The sequence below is a fragment of the Pinus tabuliformis genome, chromosome 5_2, assembly GCF_031772625.1.
Source record: "Pinus tabuliformis cultivar Carrire ecotype Pingquan chromosome 5_2, CPIR1, whole genome shotgun sequence".
Taxonomy (NCBI): Eukaryota; Viridiplantae; Streptophyta; class Pinopsida; order Pinales; family Pinaceae; genus Pinus; species Pinus tabuliformis.
The window spans coordinates 479,461,219-479,475,798 of NC_142306.1; the positions used below are offsets into that span (position 1 = coordinate 479,461,219).

Below are 14,580 nucleotides of genomic sequence, written 5' to 3' on the forward strand. Positions count from 1 at the left end.
TTACACAAAACATAAAAGTAATCTCGTATCATAGAGGCAAAGACATAAAATACACTTAATCACACTTAAATACAATAAATCCTAATTCATAAAATACACTTAATCACACTTAATCATCGATGGGATACAATAAACCCTAAATTTTATGAAGTTCTGAAGTGTATCAATCTGGTATTAACTATATCCACAAATAATATCTAAAACCAAAATAAATAATAATAGTGTTATAATAAATTTTAGTATTTTTATGATGCAAATATATCTTTAATACAAAATCATCTATTTGCTATTTGGAAAAATCAAGATAGATAATAATAAATCTTAATATTCTTATAGTGCAACATACATCATGTGTTTAGCCCAAAAAAAGCTTAATTGGTTATTATTGTTAAGTACCTTACTTCCCTCATAGAGCCAAATCTCCTCCACCCCTGGCGTTAGGCCTTACATCATTAATAAAAAGCATAGCTTGCATCATTAATAAAAAGCATAGATAATGTGTACAAAATCCCTATAGAATATTTTAACACGGCAAATTCTATGACAGGGAGCACTTGATCTGTTAATCAAGTGACTGAACTCTTTGAAGATCTACAAACCCATCTCCATTAACATCTGCACTTTCAATCATTCTCTGGCATAAACAAACATCCCTCCCCTCCATCAATCTAAATCTGCACAAAACATCGCTCAATTCTATTGCGTTGATAAACCCATCTCCATTATGATCGAACACATTAAACGACTCACAGATCGTCATATCAACACCATAACTCTTAAATTCCCCAGTCCCATCATTGTCTGCAGATATGAATGTGTCATAAAAATCCTTAAACTCGATGGAGGTGAAAAAGTCATATCCACATGTCTTCAAAGAATGATTTCAGAGTTGACACCGCGTCTTCCATAGGAATCCCCAGATTTAATTTCTCCAGATATTTAATTATCTCCTCCGTGCTAACCCTTCCGTCACCATCCTCGTCCAATATTTTAAAAATTCTTGCACACCCATCACTTTCTGCAATACCTAATTCCTTATCATTCTTCTTCTGATCTTCAAAGTTGAGGTTGACATCTTCCTTCTGCTGATACAGTGGAGCTTTTGAACCATTCAAATTTATGAGAGTTGCAGCATCATGACTTAATTTTTGGCAAGTACTAAAGAAAGAACCATAGTACCAGTTAAAATCTAAATTCATCAGAAAATCATCTGCATTCAGAGCAATCTGCAGATCCTGATCTCTTATGGAAACCCTATTAACCATTTTGAGAAGGAAAACCTTTACCTTTGAGAAAATTTACTGGAGCTTTGAATGCAGCGATTGCAGGGCCCTCGGTGTTATCGAGAGAAACTAAAAAAGTATGAGAGAATCAAATAATAAATCAGGGATAAATAGTTACCGGACTATAGAAAATTTGGTGTTAAAGAATTATTGCGCAGTTAATCTGTAACTGGTCGCCTACAACTTAAATCCGACTCAAGTTAATCTCGACTTAATCTGAATAGCCTCAAACTTGAGACACCTCTGACGAATATCTCCCGTCAAGTGACCATGCCAATCTACTGGTTATTATGGGATAAGAATGAGTGACTTATTAGTTTTTCTGGTTGGCTCATTTTTTGGAAGATGTAATGTTTAGTTTGATTTATTTATTAAAAAGTTAATTTTTAAAAATAACATTTGATTTAATGAAAGCGGCTGGCTGTTCAATCTGGGTTCATTCTGATCAAATAAGTAAAAGTAAAATTTTCATTGAATTTGGAAATGGTTTTAAACGTAGTCGGTGAGGAATTGTGTTGCTGGTTGAAGGTTAAAAGTGGGTAGAATCTGGGTAAAACAATTTAAAAAAAATTGTAAAGGAAGTGTTTGAATTATGTTTTTGATGATCGAAATGGATTCAGGAATTGCTGGTTGAAGGTTAAAAGTGGGTGGAATCTGGGCAAAACAATTTTAAAAAAATTTGTAGAGGAAGTGTTTGAATTATGTTTTTGATAATGAAAATGGATTCAGCACCATCAAAAACCTTTAGAACACCTAAAATTTTAAAATTTAACAACTGTAACTTGGATTTACGAAAATCCCTAGCAAGAATTTCATTACTTTCAAAGCAAAAAACAGTTATGTTAGACTATGGCTTTTTAAACTACTAAATTTGTTTTATGGCCATTAATTTATTAAACTTTTAAATTTGGTCATAATTTTTAACATTAATTAAATTTTATTAATATTAATATTTGTAATACAGTAAAAACTTTACTTAACATTGTTGTGGACAAAAATTCAGGATACATATTCTTCCAATATTAATGTTATTGGGATTATGGAAAGGTTTAAGCGGGAATTTTTTTGAAAAAACAGTAGAAAACCATTTTTTTGGGGTAGGACTTTTTTTTAAGTAAAATTAAGATTATCGTATTATTTTTATGATAAACTTTCGATTAGTATTATAATTTTATTAATTAAAATTTCATAATTTTATTAAAGAATATGAATAAAATTGGGTAAGTTTCGGATTATATTTTTTCTGAAAACTTTTATGAATTGTCCAAAATTATTTTTTAAACAAAAATAATTAAAAGTTTAGTAAAGTTTGATTATTATTATAATTTTATAAATTAAAAATTTTAAGTTGCATTATCAAATACTAACAAAATTGTGTAATTTTTTTAATATAATTTTGTAGTGCTTTGGATAGATTATAAGAATAAGAATTTATCTTCTTAATAGATAGCAGTAATAATTTATGATAAATTTTCAACTAGTATTATAATTTTATAAATTAAAATTTTATAATTTTATTAAAGAATATGAATAAAATTGGGTAAGTTTAAGAATAGGTTTTTTTAAGAATTTTTTTTTTAATGAATTATCCAAAATTATTTTTTAAATATATAGAAGTTTAGTAAAAGTTTGATTATTATAATACTTTTATAAATTAAAATTTTCACTTTGGATTATCAAATATTAACACAATTGTGTAAATTATTTAATATAATAGATAGTAAATTTAGCAGAAAAAATTGGTCATTATTATTTTAATATTTTTTTAAGAATCCATAAACAACAATATTTTTAAATAATTAATTGAATTTAATATAAAATGAAATGGCACTATTTTCCTATTTTTCAACTTACTCAAAAATTAATCCAAAAAATAAAATCGAATGAAACTTTGACTTCTTTTTTAATCATATTCCAATGGTGAAAGAGAGTAGCTCTAAAGCTATCATACTTTTGATTTAAAAACAAAACTTTAAAAAAACTATTCTAATTGTGAATAAGAGTAGCTCTAAGGCTATCATACTTTTCATTTAACTTGGAATTAATATATTTTTCATTAAAAATTAAAATTAAAATAAAAGAAGCTAAAATTCACTTCTTCTTTGCTTAAGAAAAATTAAAATTCACTTAACTTGGAACTAATATATTTTTCATTAAAAATTAAAATTAAAATTAAAATAAAAGAAGCTAAAATTCACTTTGTCTTTGCTTAAGAAAAACTAAAATTCACTTCTTTTTGCTTAAAAAAAAGAGCCTAACTAAAGTTGAGTTCTTGAGAGTAACATAAAGCTAATATACTTTTTATTAAAAAAAAAAAACTAAACTTCACTTCTTCTTTGCTTTGAAAAACTCATGCTTTCCCATATTCCAAGGACGATAATGATAATAATAATAAAATCTTCCATAAAAATCACATTGACAACTAACTAATTAACCCTAATTTTATATTAAATAAATATTTCTCATAATAAAATCCCTATTTTTAATTAATCACTAGTAATATAAACCTCAATTCTATTAATATATTAATAAACTATTTAAGAATATGTAATTCAAGGCAATTAATAACCCTGGCTAACTGAATTTTTCATATTGATCATCTTCATAAACTATATATATTCTTAAGATTAGCTTTATAATACATCATTAATCTCCGCTTAATCTATTGGTGTATCCCCTGATGATGGAATCACTTAGTAGTCCAGAATGTTGGGTTAAATAAACTCTATAAACAAGTTATTCCTCTACTATCTAAAATCACTAATAATATAAACCTCAATTCTATTAATATATTAATAAACTGTTTAAGAATATGTAATTCAAGACAATTATTAACCCTCACTAACAGAATCTTTCATATTGATCCTCTTCATAAACTATATATTCTTAGGATTAGCTCTATAATACATCATCAATCTCCTCTTAATCTATTGGTGTATCCCCTGATGATGGAATCACTTAGTAGTCCAGAATGTTGGGTTAAATAAACTCTATAAACAAGTTATTCCTCTATTATCTAAAAAATTCTCCTCACCTGTATGGATTCATTATTATTATTATTATTATTGTTGTTGTTGTTATTGTTGGTCAAAATCATATTTGAATATTAGATAAATAAAAATAATTTCATAAATTAATTATAAATAGTTTTTAAAAATTATTATTAATTTATTAATTAATAAATTGTTTATTTTAATTATTTATTTGAATTCTATAACGTTTTATTTTATTTATTATATTTGAATATTAGATAAATAAAAATAATTTCATAAATTGATTATAAATAGTTTTAAAAAAATATTATTAATTTATTAATTAATAAATTGCTTATTTTAATTATTTATTTGAATTCTATAATGTTTTATTTTATTTATTTTATAATATTTAATATGTTGATCTTGCTCTCCAACTTTGTATTTGTTGATCTTGCTCTCCAACTTTGATGATGACCCTTAGTGAGGGTTCCTCGACGCTAAGATATCAATGTGAATTTTCTCGAAGATTTTGCTTAAATCATGAATCACAACAGCCTCCAATCTCAAACCTTATTTTAATTTGATAAATGAAAGAAAAAATCAAATTATATGTACATTAAATAATTAATTATTTTATTTGTTAATTTATGTAAAATAAAAAATATTTACATTATAATTAATATTAATAATTAATTAATTAAAATAAATAAATAAACAACAATTAACGATAAAGTAAATATAAAATGCATATTTTCCTCGATGGGGTTGACTATCGAGGATGAAGGAAGAACAAAGGGCATTAATCCCCGCATACATGGTAGAGTGTAAGTATGTGGTTGAGTAAATGGGCTTTGGGAATGTGCCCAAAAAATGTTCTCGATGCATAGATAATGATAAGAGATGGGGAGCCAAAATGGTGGTCAAATTGACGAGTAAGGAAATGAAATTAGTAGATTAGGGAACCAAAGTTCATGTTGAGGTAAGTCTCCTCGACTTCTATTTAGTTTTTTGTCGGGTGGGAAGTTTTGGGCCTATTCCTAGCCTTGACAGTGCACCCATCCTTCGACGCATTTGATCTAAATGGAAATTGGCATCCGCCCATGGTATTCATTCACCCATGGTATTGTAAGTGAGATCCACCCAAGGTATCTACCTACCTATGGAATGTACCTGTGGTATTATAAAAAAAACCACCAAGAAACTTTTTATTAAAATAGAGAATAATTGTAAAAGCTACTTAGTGGTGGACCATGTGTCCTTTTACAAAATGCGACTTGTTACTTATAGTAATTTTTTAGTTATAATACAATAGGTACATTCCATGGGCGGGTAGATAACATGGGTGATTGAATACCATGGGTGGATCTCACTTACAATACCATGGATAAATACCATGGATGAATGAATACCATGGGTGGATGCCACTTACAATACCATGGGTAAATTCCATGGGAGGATAAATACCTTGGGTGGATGAATACCATGGGTGGACGCCACTTATAATACCATGGTGATTGAATACCATGGGTGGATCTCACTTACAATACCATGGATGAATGAATACCATGGGTGGATGCCACTTATAATACCATGGGTAAATTCCATGGGAGGATAAATACCTTGGGTGGTTGAATACCATGGGTGGACGCCACTTATAATACCATGGGTATATTCCATGAGTGGATAAATACCATGAGTTGATGAATACCATGGGTGGATGCCAATTTCCATTCAAATCATCACTCATGAGTTCCCTCAAATGGATGAAGTTCATATGCTTCTTGCACCACCACCTACTAACCAACAACCTATTGTTTTAACTCATCCATTCATTGCACAATCTCAACAGCAAATGGTTACACAGCCTCCTCCACCTCCGCAAGGGGCAATGAGGGGTTGTATCTCAATCCTACGCATAATTTTCCCATCCTTATGTGCCAGGAGAAAATCAATGTGACTGCGAGAGCTAAATCTTATGATATTCCTGAGTTGATTTCTTCTTCTAAGGACTCACCCTCCCCACCTCCTTCCACTCGACCTCCCACGTTAGATAAGCTTGTGGATCTAATTTATCGCCCACCTAAGGGTGTCGTTCACAAGACTACACATAATCGATCTGCCCCATCTACTCAACATTATAGTATTATTGAAGACTTTGCCCAAGCTCCCAATGCCATGCCTGCCTTGGAGGTTTTTCAATGTTGTCTTCAGCAACGCAAGACCTTGTTGTCTACGATTGGTAAGGTGGACCCCTCAGACTCAAATCTTATCACGTTTAATGTTGACAAGGCTACAATTCGGATTTCCTTCCAGAACGCCTTTCAAATTACTATGTGCGTCTTTCAAAGGGATGTGCATCACACTTTGGTGGATGAAGGTTCCTCCACTTGTGTCATGTCAACATCATGTGGAAATTTCTCGGCTCTCTGAAACTCGCCAAATCTACTACCACACTTCAAGAATTTGATGGGCATCATTTCGTTCCTAAGGGGGTTCTTCCCAAGTTTTCCATTGAGCTAGAGGGGAAAATTGCCTACGTCAATGTTGAAGTCATCGGCGTTTCTTTAGACTATAGCATGCTCTTTTTCCCTAGTTGGTTCTATGTCATGACTGTGATTCTATTGTCCATTTTCAATCTCCTTTGATTTCCTCATGAATGCAAGATGGTTACAATTAACCAACTAGACTATTATGTGTCATTGGTCCAAGTTACTACTACGGGGACTTCGATCCTAATTCATATATATATATATATATATATATATATATATATATATATTTCCTAATTATGAGGATGAGTTACCAAGTGGTGGGAAAGTGGCTACATGGGTGCCACTCGACAAGAGAGAAACATGGATATTTAACGTATCGGCTTAGTGGAATATCTAATCATCATTATTCTTTTCCATTATGATCTAGGTATGTGGGGTGTGATCTTAGGGAGCCATTAATAGCATGCTTCCTTACAAAACTCATGAATCCTACATGGTACTTCTTTCATATTTTCCTTAGGCTAACCTGGGGAAGGATGGAGACTTGGAAAGGCAATTGGGTGGTTGGGATTTCCCAATGTGTGCAACCTGGAGAGTGGATAGATACTTCATTATATCAATTGGATTTCTTGGAGCCATAGCTCTAAGACTTCTTGGTTATCTTGTGTTATATCAACAAGAAGAGAAGTGTGAGATTCAAAGTGTAGAACGAAGAAGGGGTACACTTCCTTAGGTTGTGCAAACTAAGGGGTATGAGAGTGTGGTTAGAATTGTTACTATGGGATGGTACCTTGGCCTAATTTGAACCTAGTATCAACTGTGAGACCTTAGTTGGCCTAAAGAGCGTTTCTTTTCCCAAGTGGAGGCATAGCTCCAACTTGGGGTTGGGTGAATTTCTATTAAGAGAACTATAGCAGCAAAGTCTATGGCTAATTTGACCATCCAAGGTTTGCATACAATTGGTGCCATATACACAAGATGATTGTTATGATTATAGTTTTATGTGCTTATGTTATGTTTTATCTTGTGCACATATGTTGTTTATGGTCTATATGTGTTTATGTTTGTTTATATTGATGTTCTAGTATGTTATATGCAACATATCATGGTAGTATGCATTATGCATTGATGACAAAGTATATGGTACCATAGGTAACTTAGAGAGTAAATGATATCTAGTAAGGTCAATAGAATGTGAAATTGATGTATTAGAGTAGAGTTTATGGTTATACAAGCCTTTAGGAAGGCTACAATTATATGATTAATAGTATCAAAATTGTTACTTTATGGTAAATATGAGCCTCGTTGAAATAATTTTGAAATGTACTTTGTGCAGAAAGTTGGAATTGTAGTAATGACACTCAAATATGCAATATATCCACTTTGACCCCTAATTAAATTTTATATTGTTTTATTTTATCATGGAAACTTTATAATGATGCCATAGTAAGCTAGGCATATCAAAACATTGTATATCTTTTATTTTTGTTAACTAAAAAAATAAACTAATAGTTTGAGCACGAGTTCCTATAGGGGACATGATATCACAAATGGAGAAAAATGAGGGGCCCTAGAGGGGATCCTACATGTCACACAATCCCAAACCACCTTTGTTAAATTATTTTTTTAATGACTAAATTATTTTTTTTAATTGTCATTTAATATTCCTTGGACTTATCAAAACCAGTTATTGAATGAGGTTGGTGGGGAAGTCACCTCACCTAGTTATAGAAATATTAGTTGATTAAGGAACATATAAGAGATTTATAGGAGAATACACCTTCCACAATTATAAAAGTATGGAGAATTGTAGGATTCATGTTATTTGTTAAACAGTCTCCCACTTTCTTGAAAATCATGCCCACACATTGAGGGGGGAAATTGCATGGGGATTAATTGATCGATTTTGAAATTAAAAGCACATGTGTGTGATATCCAATCTTAGGAAGGTAGGCCCGCAAATAAATCCAACCAAGTAACAATCTAGCCATATCCCATGAGGAAACTTGGCCAAGAAAAACTAGTGTGACACTTTAAATGCATAGGAAACCGAATGAATCACTATAGAATCAATACCACGACTAGAGCCTCCTTTTGTACACGATGGAATTGGAAAGAGGAGACTCAGTGTGGTACTATGGAGTATATAAGGGAGTTCATTCTCATGTTGTGCAAATCCAACAAATGGGATCTCAAGGGTTGTCAATCTTCTTGCAAGCTCAACTGTGGTATTTTTTGGTGGGAGGAATGTAAGTGAGTTAGGGAAACTGTCTAGTAATTTTTTAGAGTGTCCTTGAGGTATCATGTCCTAGCTTTGGAGTGGTCTATTATGAGAGTGATTTTCAATCGTGCATATGTTTAGGTGAAAAATCACTCACCCTCACTGTTTTGGTTGGAGTAGTTGCAATTAGATAAGTTTCTAAAACTTTTTGTTATCAATTTATATGTTCATGTTTAGAAAATAAAAAATGCATGCATCATTGAATTATGAAGTTTCACTATCACTAAGAAATATGTATGGAATATTTTTGAAGAAACATTTTTTGAATCTTACTACACTAAAGAACAATTTATTTGAGTGAGTTTTAATCTCGTTAAGTTCATACTACAATAATGTTATGATTTGAGTATTAAATGCTTGGGTATAATTGTTGGTCAAATTATCATCTACATGTTATGCAATGAATGTCGATGATTCTCTCTTAGGAACCTGAGGTATACCATGAATTGAACTAAACATGAGGAGGAATTACTGTTACAAATAGAAAGGTTGTCCTTTTATTTCAATGTTTTCTTAGTGTTAAGAATGTCATGAGTTGATTTGGTAATCTCTATTGGTTGGATGTTGATTTGACCTTTGGTAGGAACTTAGTCAACCAAGTACTTTGTAGTCTAGATATTTCCAAAGTGGAATTGTGGTTGTTTACGTAAATAAGTGGATTTATTATCCTTTTTTATGCAAATATAAGCACCCTAAGTTTATTTGTAAACACTTAGAAAATATGTGGAAAGGACTTAGCCTTATTTTATGTGTCACAAAAAATAAAAAATAAAAGTTAAATGTAATATAGTTTGATCACATGGAAATAATTTCCATGCAATGCAATGACCATCATGTAGGATAAGGCTTTTAGACCTAAGAAATTTTGAAGAGATAGTTTTAGTAAATTGTAGGGAAAATTTTTCTTATGATGTGGTGTACCACATCAAAATATTTTTTTAGCACAATACATGACAAGAAAATAAAAGATGGTGATGCGATGTTTTGCACCAAGATATTTTGTTTGGTGTGATACACCACAAGAAAAGGAAAAGTGGTAATCTAATAAAGGAGGAGAAAATATCTTTGTCAAGAAGAAATAATAATTGTTGCGAAGAAATATCGAAAGAAAATATTTTTGGGAGATGTGATATGTCATATTAGAAAAGTTTTCTATGTGACATACAATAGAGAAAAAAAAATATCAAGATGTGATAAGCAAAGGAACACCTTCATAGAAAGGAAAGTCTTAAAGATTTAGAATTTTTAGAAAAAAGGGTGAAGAAGGAGCCTATATATCACAAGGATAAAAATATGATGTGGTTCTATGTATCATACCAAGATAATTTCTTAGTGAGATACACCCCATGAAATAAAATTTTGTAGTTTGATAAAGGAAGTTTGAACATTTCCCCTTATCATACAAAAAGGAAAAATAATAATGCAAGACATAGCACCGAGAAAGTTTAAAAGAAGTGATACACCACAGAAAATAGAACTTCAAGATGGTATAAACCATTTCGTTGGAAAAATAAACTTTGTGTGATACAACATGTGCCACACAAGGCACAAAATGTTCCAGGGATGAGTAACAGCAATATCTGCATACAAAATGTCATCTTACAAATGATGATGTATACTTGTACAAATAATGATGTGTCAATGATGTGGTGACCTATGTGGAAGAATCCTTAAGTCCCCTTCCATGCTTAACTTAAAACTTCTCATTAATTTCCCAAATAATGTTCGTCTTCAATAGAAATTTCAACTCATTTCACCAAGTTTTTCCAATTCATTTCAACAAGATCTTCCAATGACCTTTAGAAACTTCCTTTCGACACATTTGAGAAATTTGTCCTTTGGCACCTTAAGAAATCTTCCTTTACTTTGGAACTTCAGAAGACCATAAGTTGTAGTTGAAAACTCGTTATTAAGCAAGATTACAATCATTAGAAAGATTTTGATTAGAAAAATTGGCCTATGAACTCTATAAAAAAAAGGCCAATTTTTTATTAAAGAGTTTTTTAAGTAAAAAAAATCACACTCCGCTAGCCTAATGATGTCTAGTGGATTGGGTATGTCACAAGATATGAATTTGAGCACATTACACTAGGGAAAAGGAGCCATCTACGTTAAGGTGAAGGAAACTGATCGCTTCATTGACACCAATGAATTATTGAGAGCATGCAAGGTGGAGGAAGTGGCTAGTTGATAATGTAAAATTGCAAGAATCAACCATAAAGTGGGTAGTGCGTGATACTAGTGCATATGAAGGAAAGTATAAGACTCCTAGGACATGAACATGGAATGCATATAATGCATGTACTAAGGATAATTATAGGGTATGTGTAACATGCACATGGTACAAATGCAAAGTACAAGCTCAATATTGAGGAAGTTTCATCCAACTCCACACAATCTCTTCAACATGCCTTATTTATAGATATATAAGTGAATATATTTGATAAATGAATGTGACCATTAAGATCAGGATTAGAAATTATGAGTAATAGTCAGTGAATTAATTGTCACATTGCAACTATTTTTGTATAGTGAGAAAATGTGGGCATATTAGGATACAAAATGACAAGTATAGTATGAAATGTTATGTTCAATGAAACGCCAAACATTAATTGGAGTGTACAAATAAGAAATAGCAATTTGTGAAAACACCATCTTCTTTTCAAATGAAAATATTCATCATCTTGTGCTACTTCATAAAATGCTTAAATCCACATTCTTCAATTCCCTTGAGCAATGTGTATTTTCAAACACCCTCACAAGTGGGAACCATGAAAAGAGTGGATTCACTAGCACCTTTCTTAGGAACATTATATGAAACCATATATATTTGAAACATCTCCTCACATCTTTAAAGAAGGTTGAGGCATTGAACACTCTCCTTTTGTATGTAAACATTTATACCATAATTAAAAATGGACAAAACAACCATTCCAACCAACAAAGGAAACCATAGAAGAAGTGGAAAAAGATATTGAAGAATTTTAGTGAAAATGGAGATTAGCCTTGTACATACATTTGTTTTATATTTTCAATACTCTAGATAACATTGGTATTTCATTGGCCATGACATTTTATATGATCAATGAAATATAGCAGGTATCTTGCTAACTATTTTGTCACAACATATCTTGAATTTGTTTATTTTTACTATTGATTAATAAATATGCAATATTCTTCTACTATCGAATTATAAAAAGAAAACTAAATAATAAGGGATTAAAATGTCCATACAACCATGAAGATTTTAACATGTATATTTACCCCAAATAACTCAAGGTGGGAAAACTCTAGTAATGGAATGCATTCTATTTGCACTTTACTGACTCTTTAAAGAAAATTGTACAATTTACAAGCTCATAATTAGGTAGGGATTATTGTGCACTAAATTCTAGTTGTTACAATATATTCTTGTCTATATCGTCACTTGTAATTACCTCTAGAAGGGGAAACCCTACCATCAAACTCTGAGCTAGTTTGGTTTCTCCTCCCATTGTTCATAATATGTCTTTGTCATGACCTTGATGCACTCAATAAAGAAATTTATAAAATATTATAGCACACTTCAATACACTCTTTCAAATTCCCAACACCTTACTCTCCTATGTTGAGAAATTTATAATTTTGTGATGTCCATTTGAAATTTCTCTTGATCCTTGGAATTCTATCACTTGGTATTTCAAATTCCCTTGACAAATCACCACTTTATTGGACCCCTTGAATTCCCTCTTGGATTGTTACATTTATAATAGAAAGTAGTTGTTTATTTGTGACTTTAAGCAAGATAAACCTCATCAAATGAAGGGGGGAATACCTAAAACTACTTTCATGTTCAAGGATGGAACCAATCCTTCATTACAAATATTATAACCTCTTTAATCAATTGGTTGCAACTTTTTTCAATCAACATAAATAATCTTCAATCAAATGACAAGTCCCTTTGTAATACTAGTGTGGAATTGGCCTCTTTCATACTTCAGGACAATTAAAGGATCAACCCCATTTTGAACCAAGGACATCAGTCACTTCATAATGAAGGAACTAACACAAATACATTGATCTCTTCTGAAGGAAGGAATGTCAACCCTTTCAAGGTATCAACATATCTTCAAACATCACTTTGCTCTTGCTAAAAATTGAGCACATTTGAAGGAAGGTATGAGCTCCTATCAGAAAATTGGATCAATGCCTTTTAAAAGAATATATTATCTTCATATCAATGAAGGATATCAGTCACTATTAATATTAAATTAATAGCCCCTTTTAACCAAGCCATAAACATCCATTCAAACATTGAGCTAATTTCAAATGTTGAGCTCTATCACATGAAGGGATCAACCTCTTCTAAATGAAAACTCCAAAATAATTAAAACACATTTAGTGATGATTTATCCATTTTATATGTGTATATGATCCTTTTTGGAACACAACTCCCCAACCAGGATTGTTTTTTTCTGCAAAAGCTAATGAAGAAGAAGATGAGGAAACAAACCACTAATTTTGTCCTTCACATACTATTTTACCTTCTTTGATAACTTCCCATTGAGTCCACTCTACTATAATTCTTAATACTCGTTATATGTATCCCAAAAAAAATTCTACAACACTAAATACTTCTTAAGAGTAATCTATTAGAAATACTAAGAGGGGGGTGAATCAATATTTCATTTATTTTGATAATTTTTCACTTAGTTAATCTTGAAAGTGAATTCACATCACATAATAAATCACCCACAATGTATGAACACATAGATTAAAGTGAAAATCAAAATTTGAAAAAGAAATACTTGAAAACAATCTTTAATTTATTGCAATCTCTTGCAAGGACACCAATCCCATGTAAGCACCAACTTATAAAAATTGCAAACTCCAAACTATCAAGAAGATGAGGATACCAATCCTCAGTAAGCACCAACTTACAGTAATTGCAAGCTCCAACCTAAACTTAACCTTCAATACACCAAAACTTGGACTTCAAATTAGTCTTGAACTTGGTCTTCAAGACACTAGGACTTGGCCTTCAAGACATTAGGACTTGGCCTTCAATACATTAGGACTTTGCCTTCAAACCAGGCATGAACTAGATATTCAAATAGCATAACTCATCCCTGAAACTTGACCTTCAAACAGTAGAACTCATCCCCTGAAACTCAGCCTTCAAATAGAAATACTTAGCCCTAAAACTTGGCCTTCACATGGATAGAACTTGACCCTCAAATCAAAACTACTACTCATCCTTAAGATAGGCATAAAACTAAACCTCCATAAAGATAGAATTCATCCTTCAAGATAGTCCTGAAGCTCAGCCTTCTCCTCACTAGAACTCGCCCTAATTGACCCTTAAAAATAAACCAAAAACCCCTTCAAAAGATGTGCCAAAACCCTTCCACATAAAGATTCTTCAACTCAACTTCACTTCACTTCTTCTCGTTTCATGAAGTATGAACTTCGGACCTACTCCTTCACTCTCCTAAACAAAAAAATAAATTCTTTAGTCGAGTGGTTGGAAATTCTCCTTATTGTGCCTATTTATAGTGCATTTGGATGTT

At 31.4% G+C, this 14,580-nt stretch overlaps 1 protein-coding gene across 1 annotated transcript; it reads right to left on the bottom strand.

Annotated features, from left to right (window-relative positions):
* Positions 1–562: 562 nt before the first annotated feature.
* On the bottom strand, positions 563–1,265 carry LOC149159736 (calcium-binding protein CML42-like). The gene is made up of 2 exons (XM_089434408.1): positions 974–1,265; positions 563–801 (listed from the first exon to the last, which is right to left on the bottom strand). Exons 1-2 carry the CDS (start codon positions 1,263–1,265, stop codon positions 563–565), a joined length of 531 nt encoding a protein of 176 aa, XP_089290534.1.
* Between the last annotated feature and the right edge of the window lie 13,315 nt (positions 1,266–14,580).

Bases quoted from the DNA above. Each gene is read 5' to 3' on its own strand.
- LOC149159736 (XM_089434408.1), bottom strand. From the start codon at position 1,265: ATGGTTAATAGGGTTTCCATAAGAGATCAGGATCTGCAGATTGCTCTG. The intron at 802-973 runs GTGACGGAAGGG...TCATATCTGCAG, and splicing joins TAAAATATTGGACGAGGATG to ACAATGATGGGACTGGGGAA.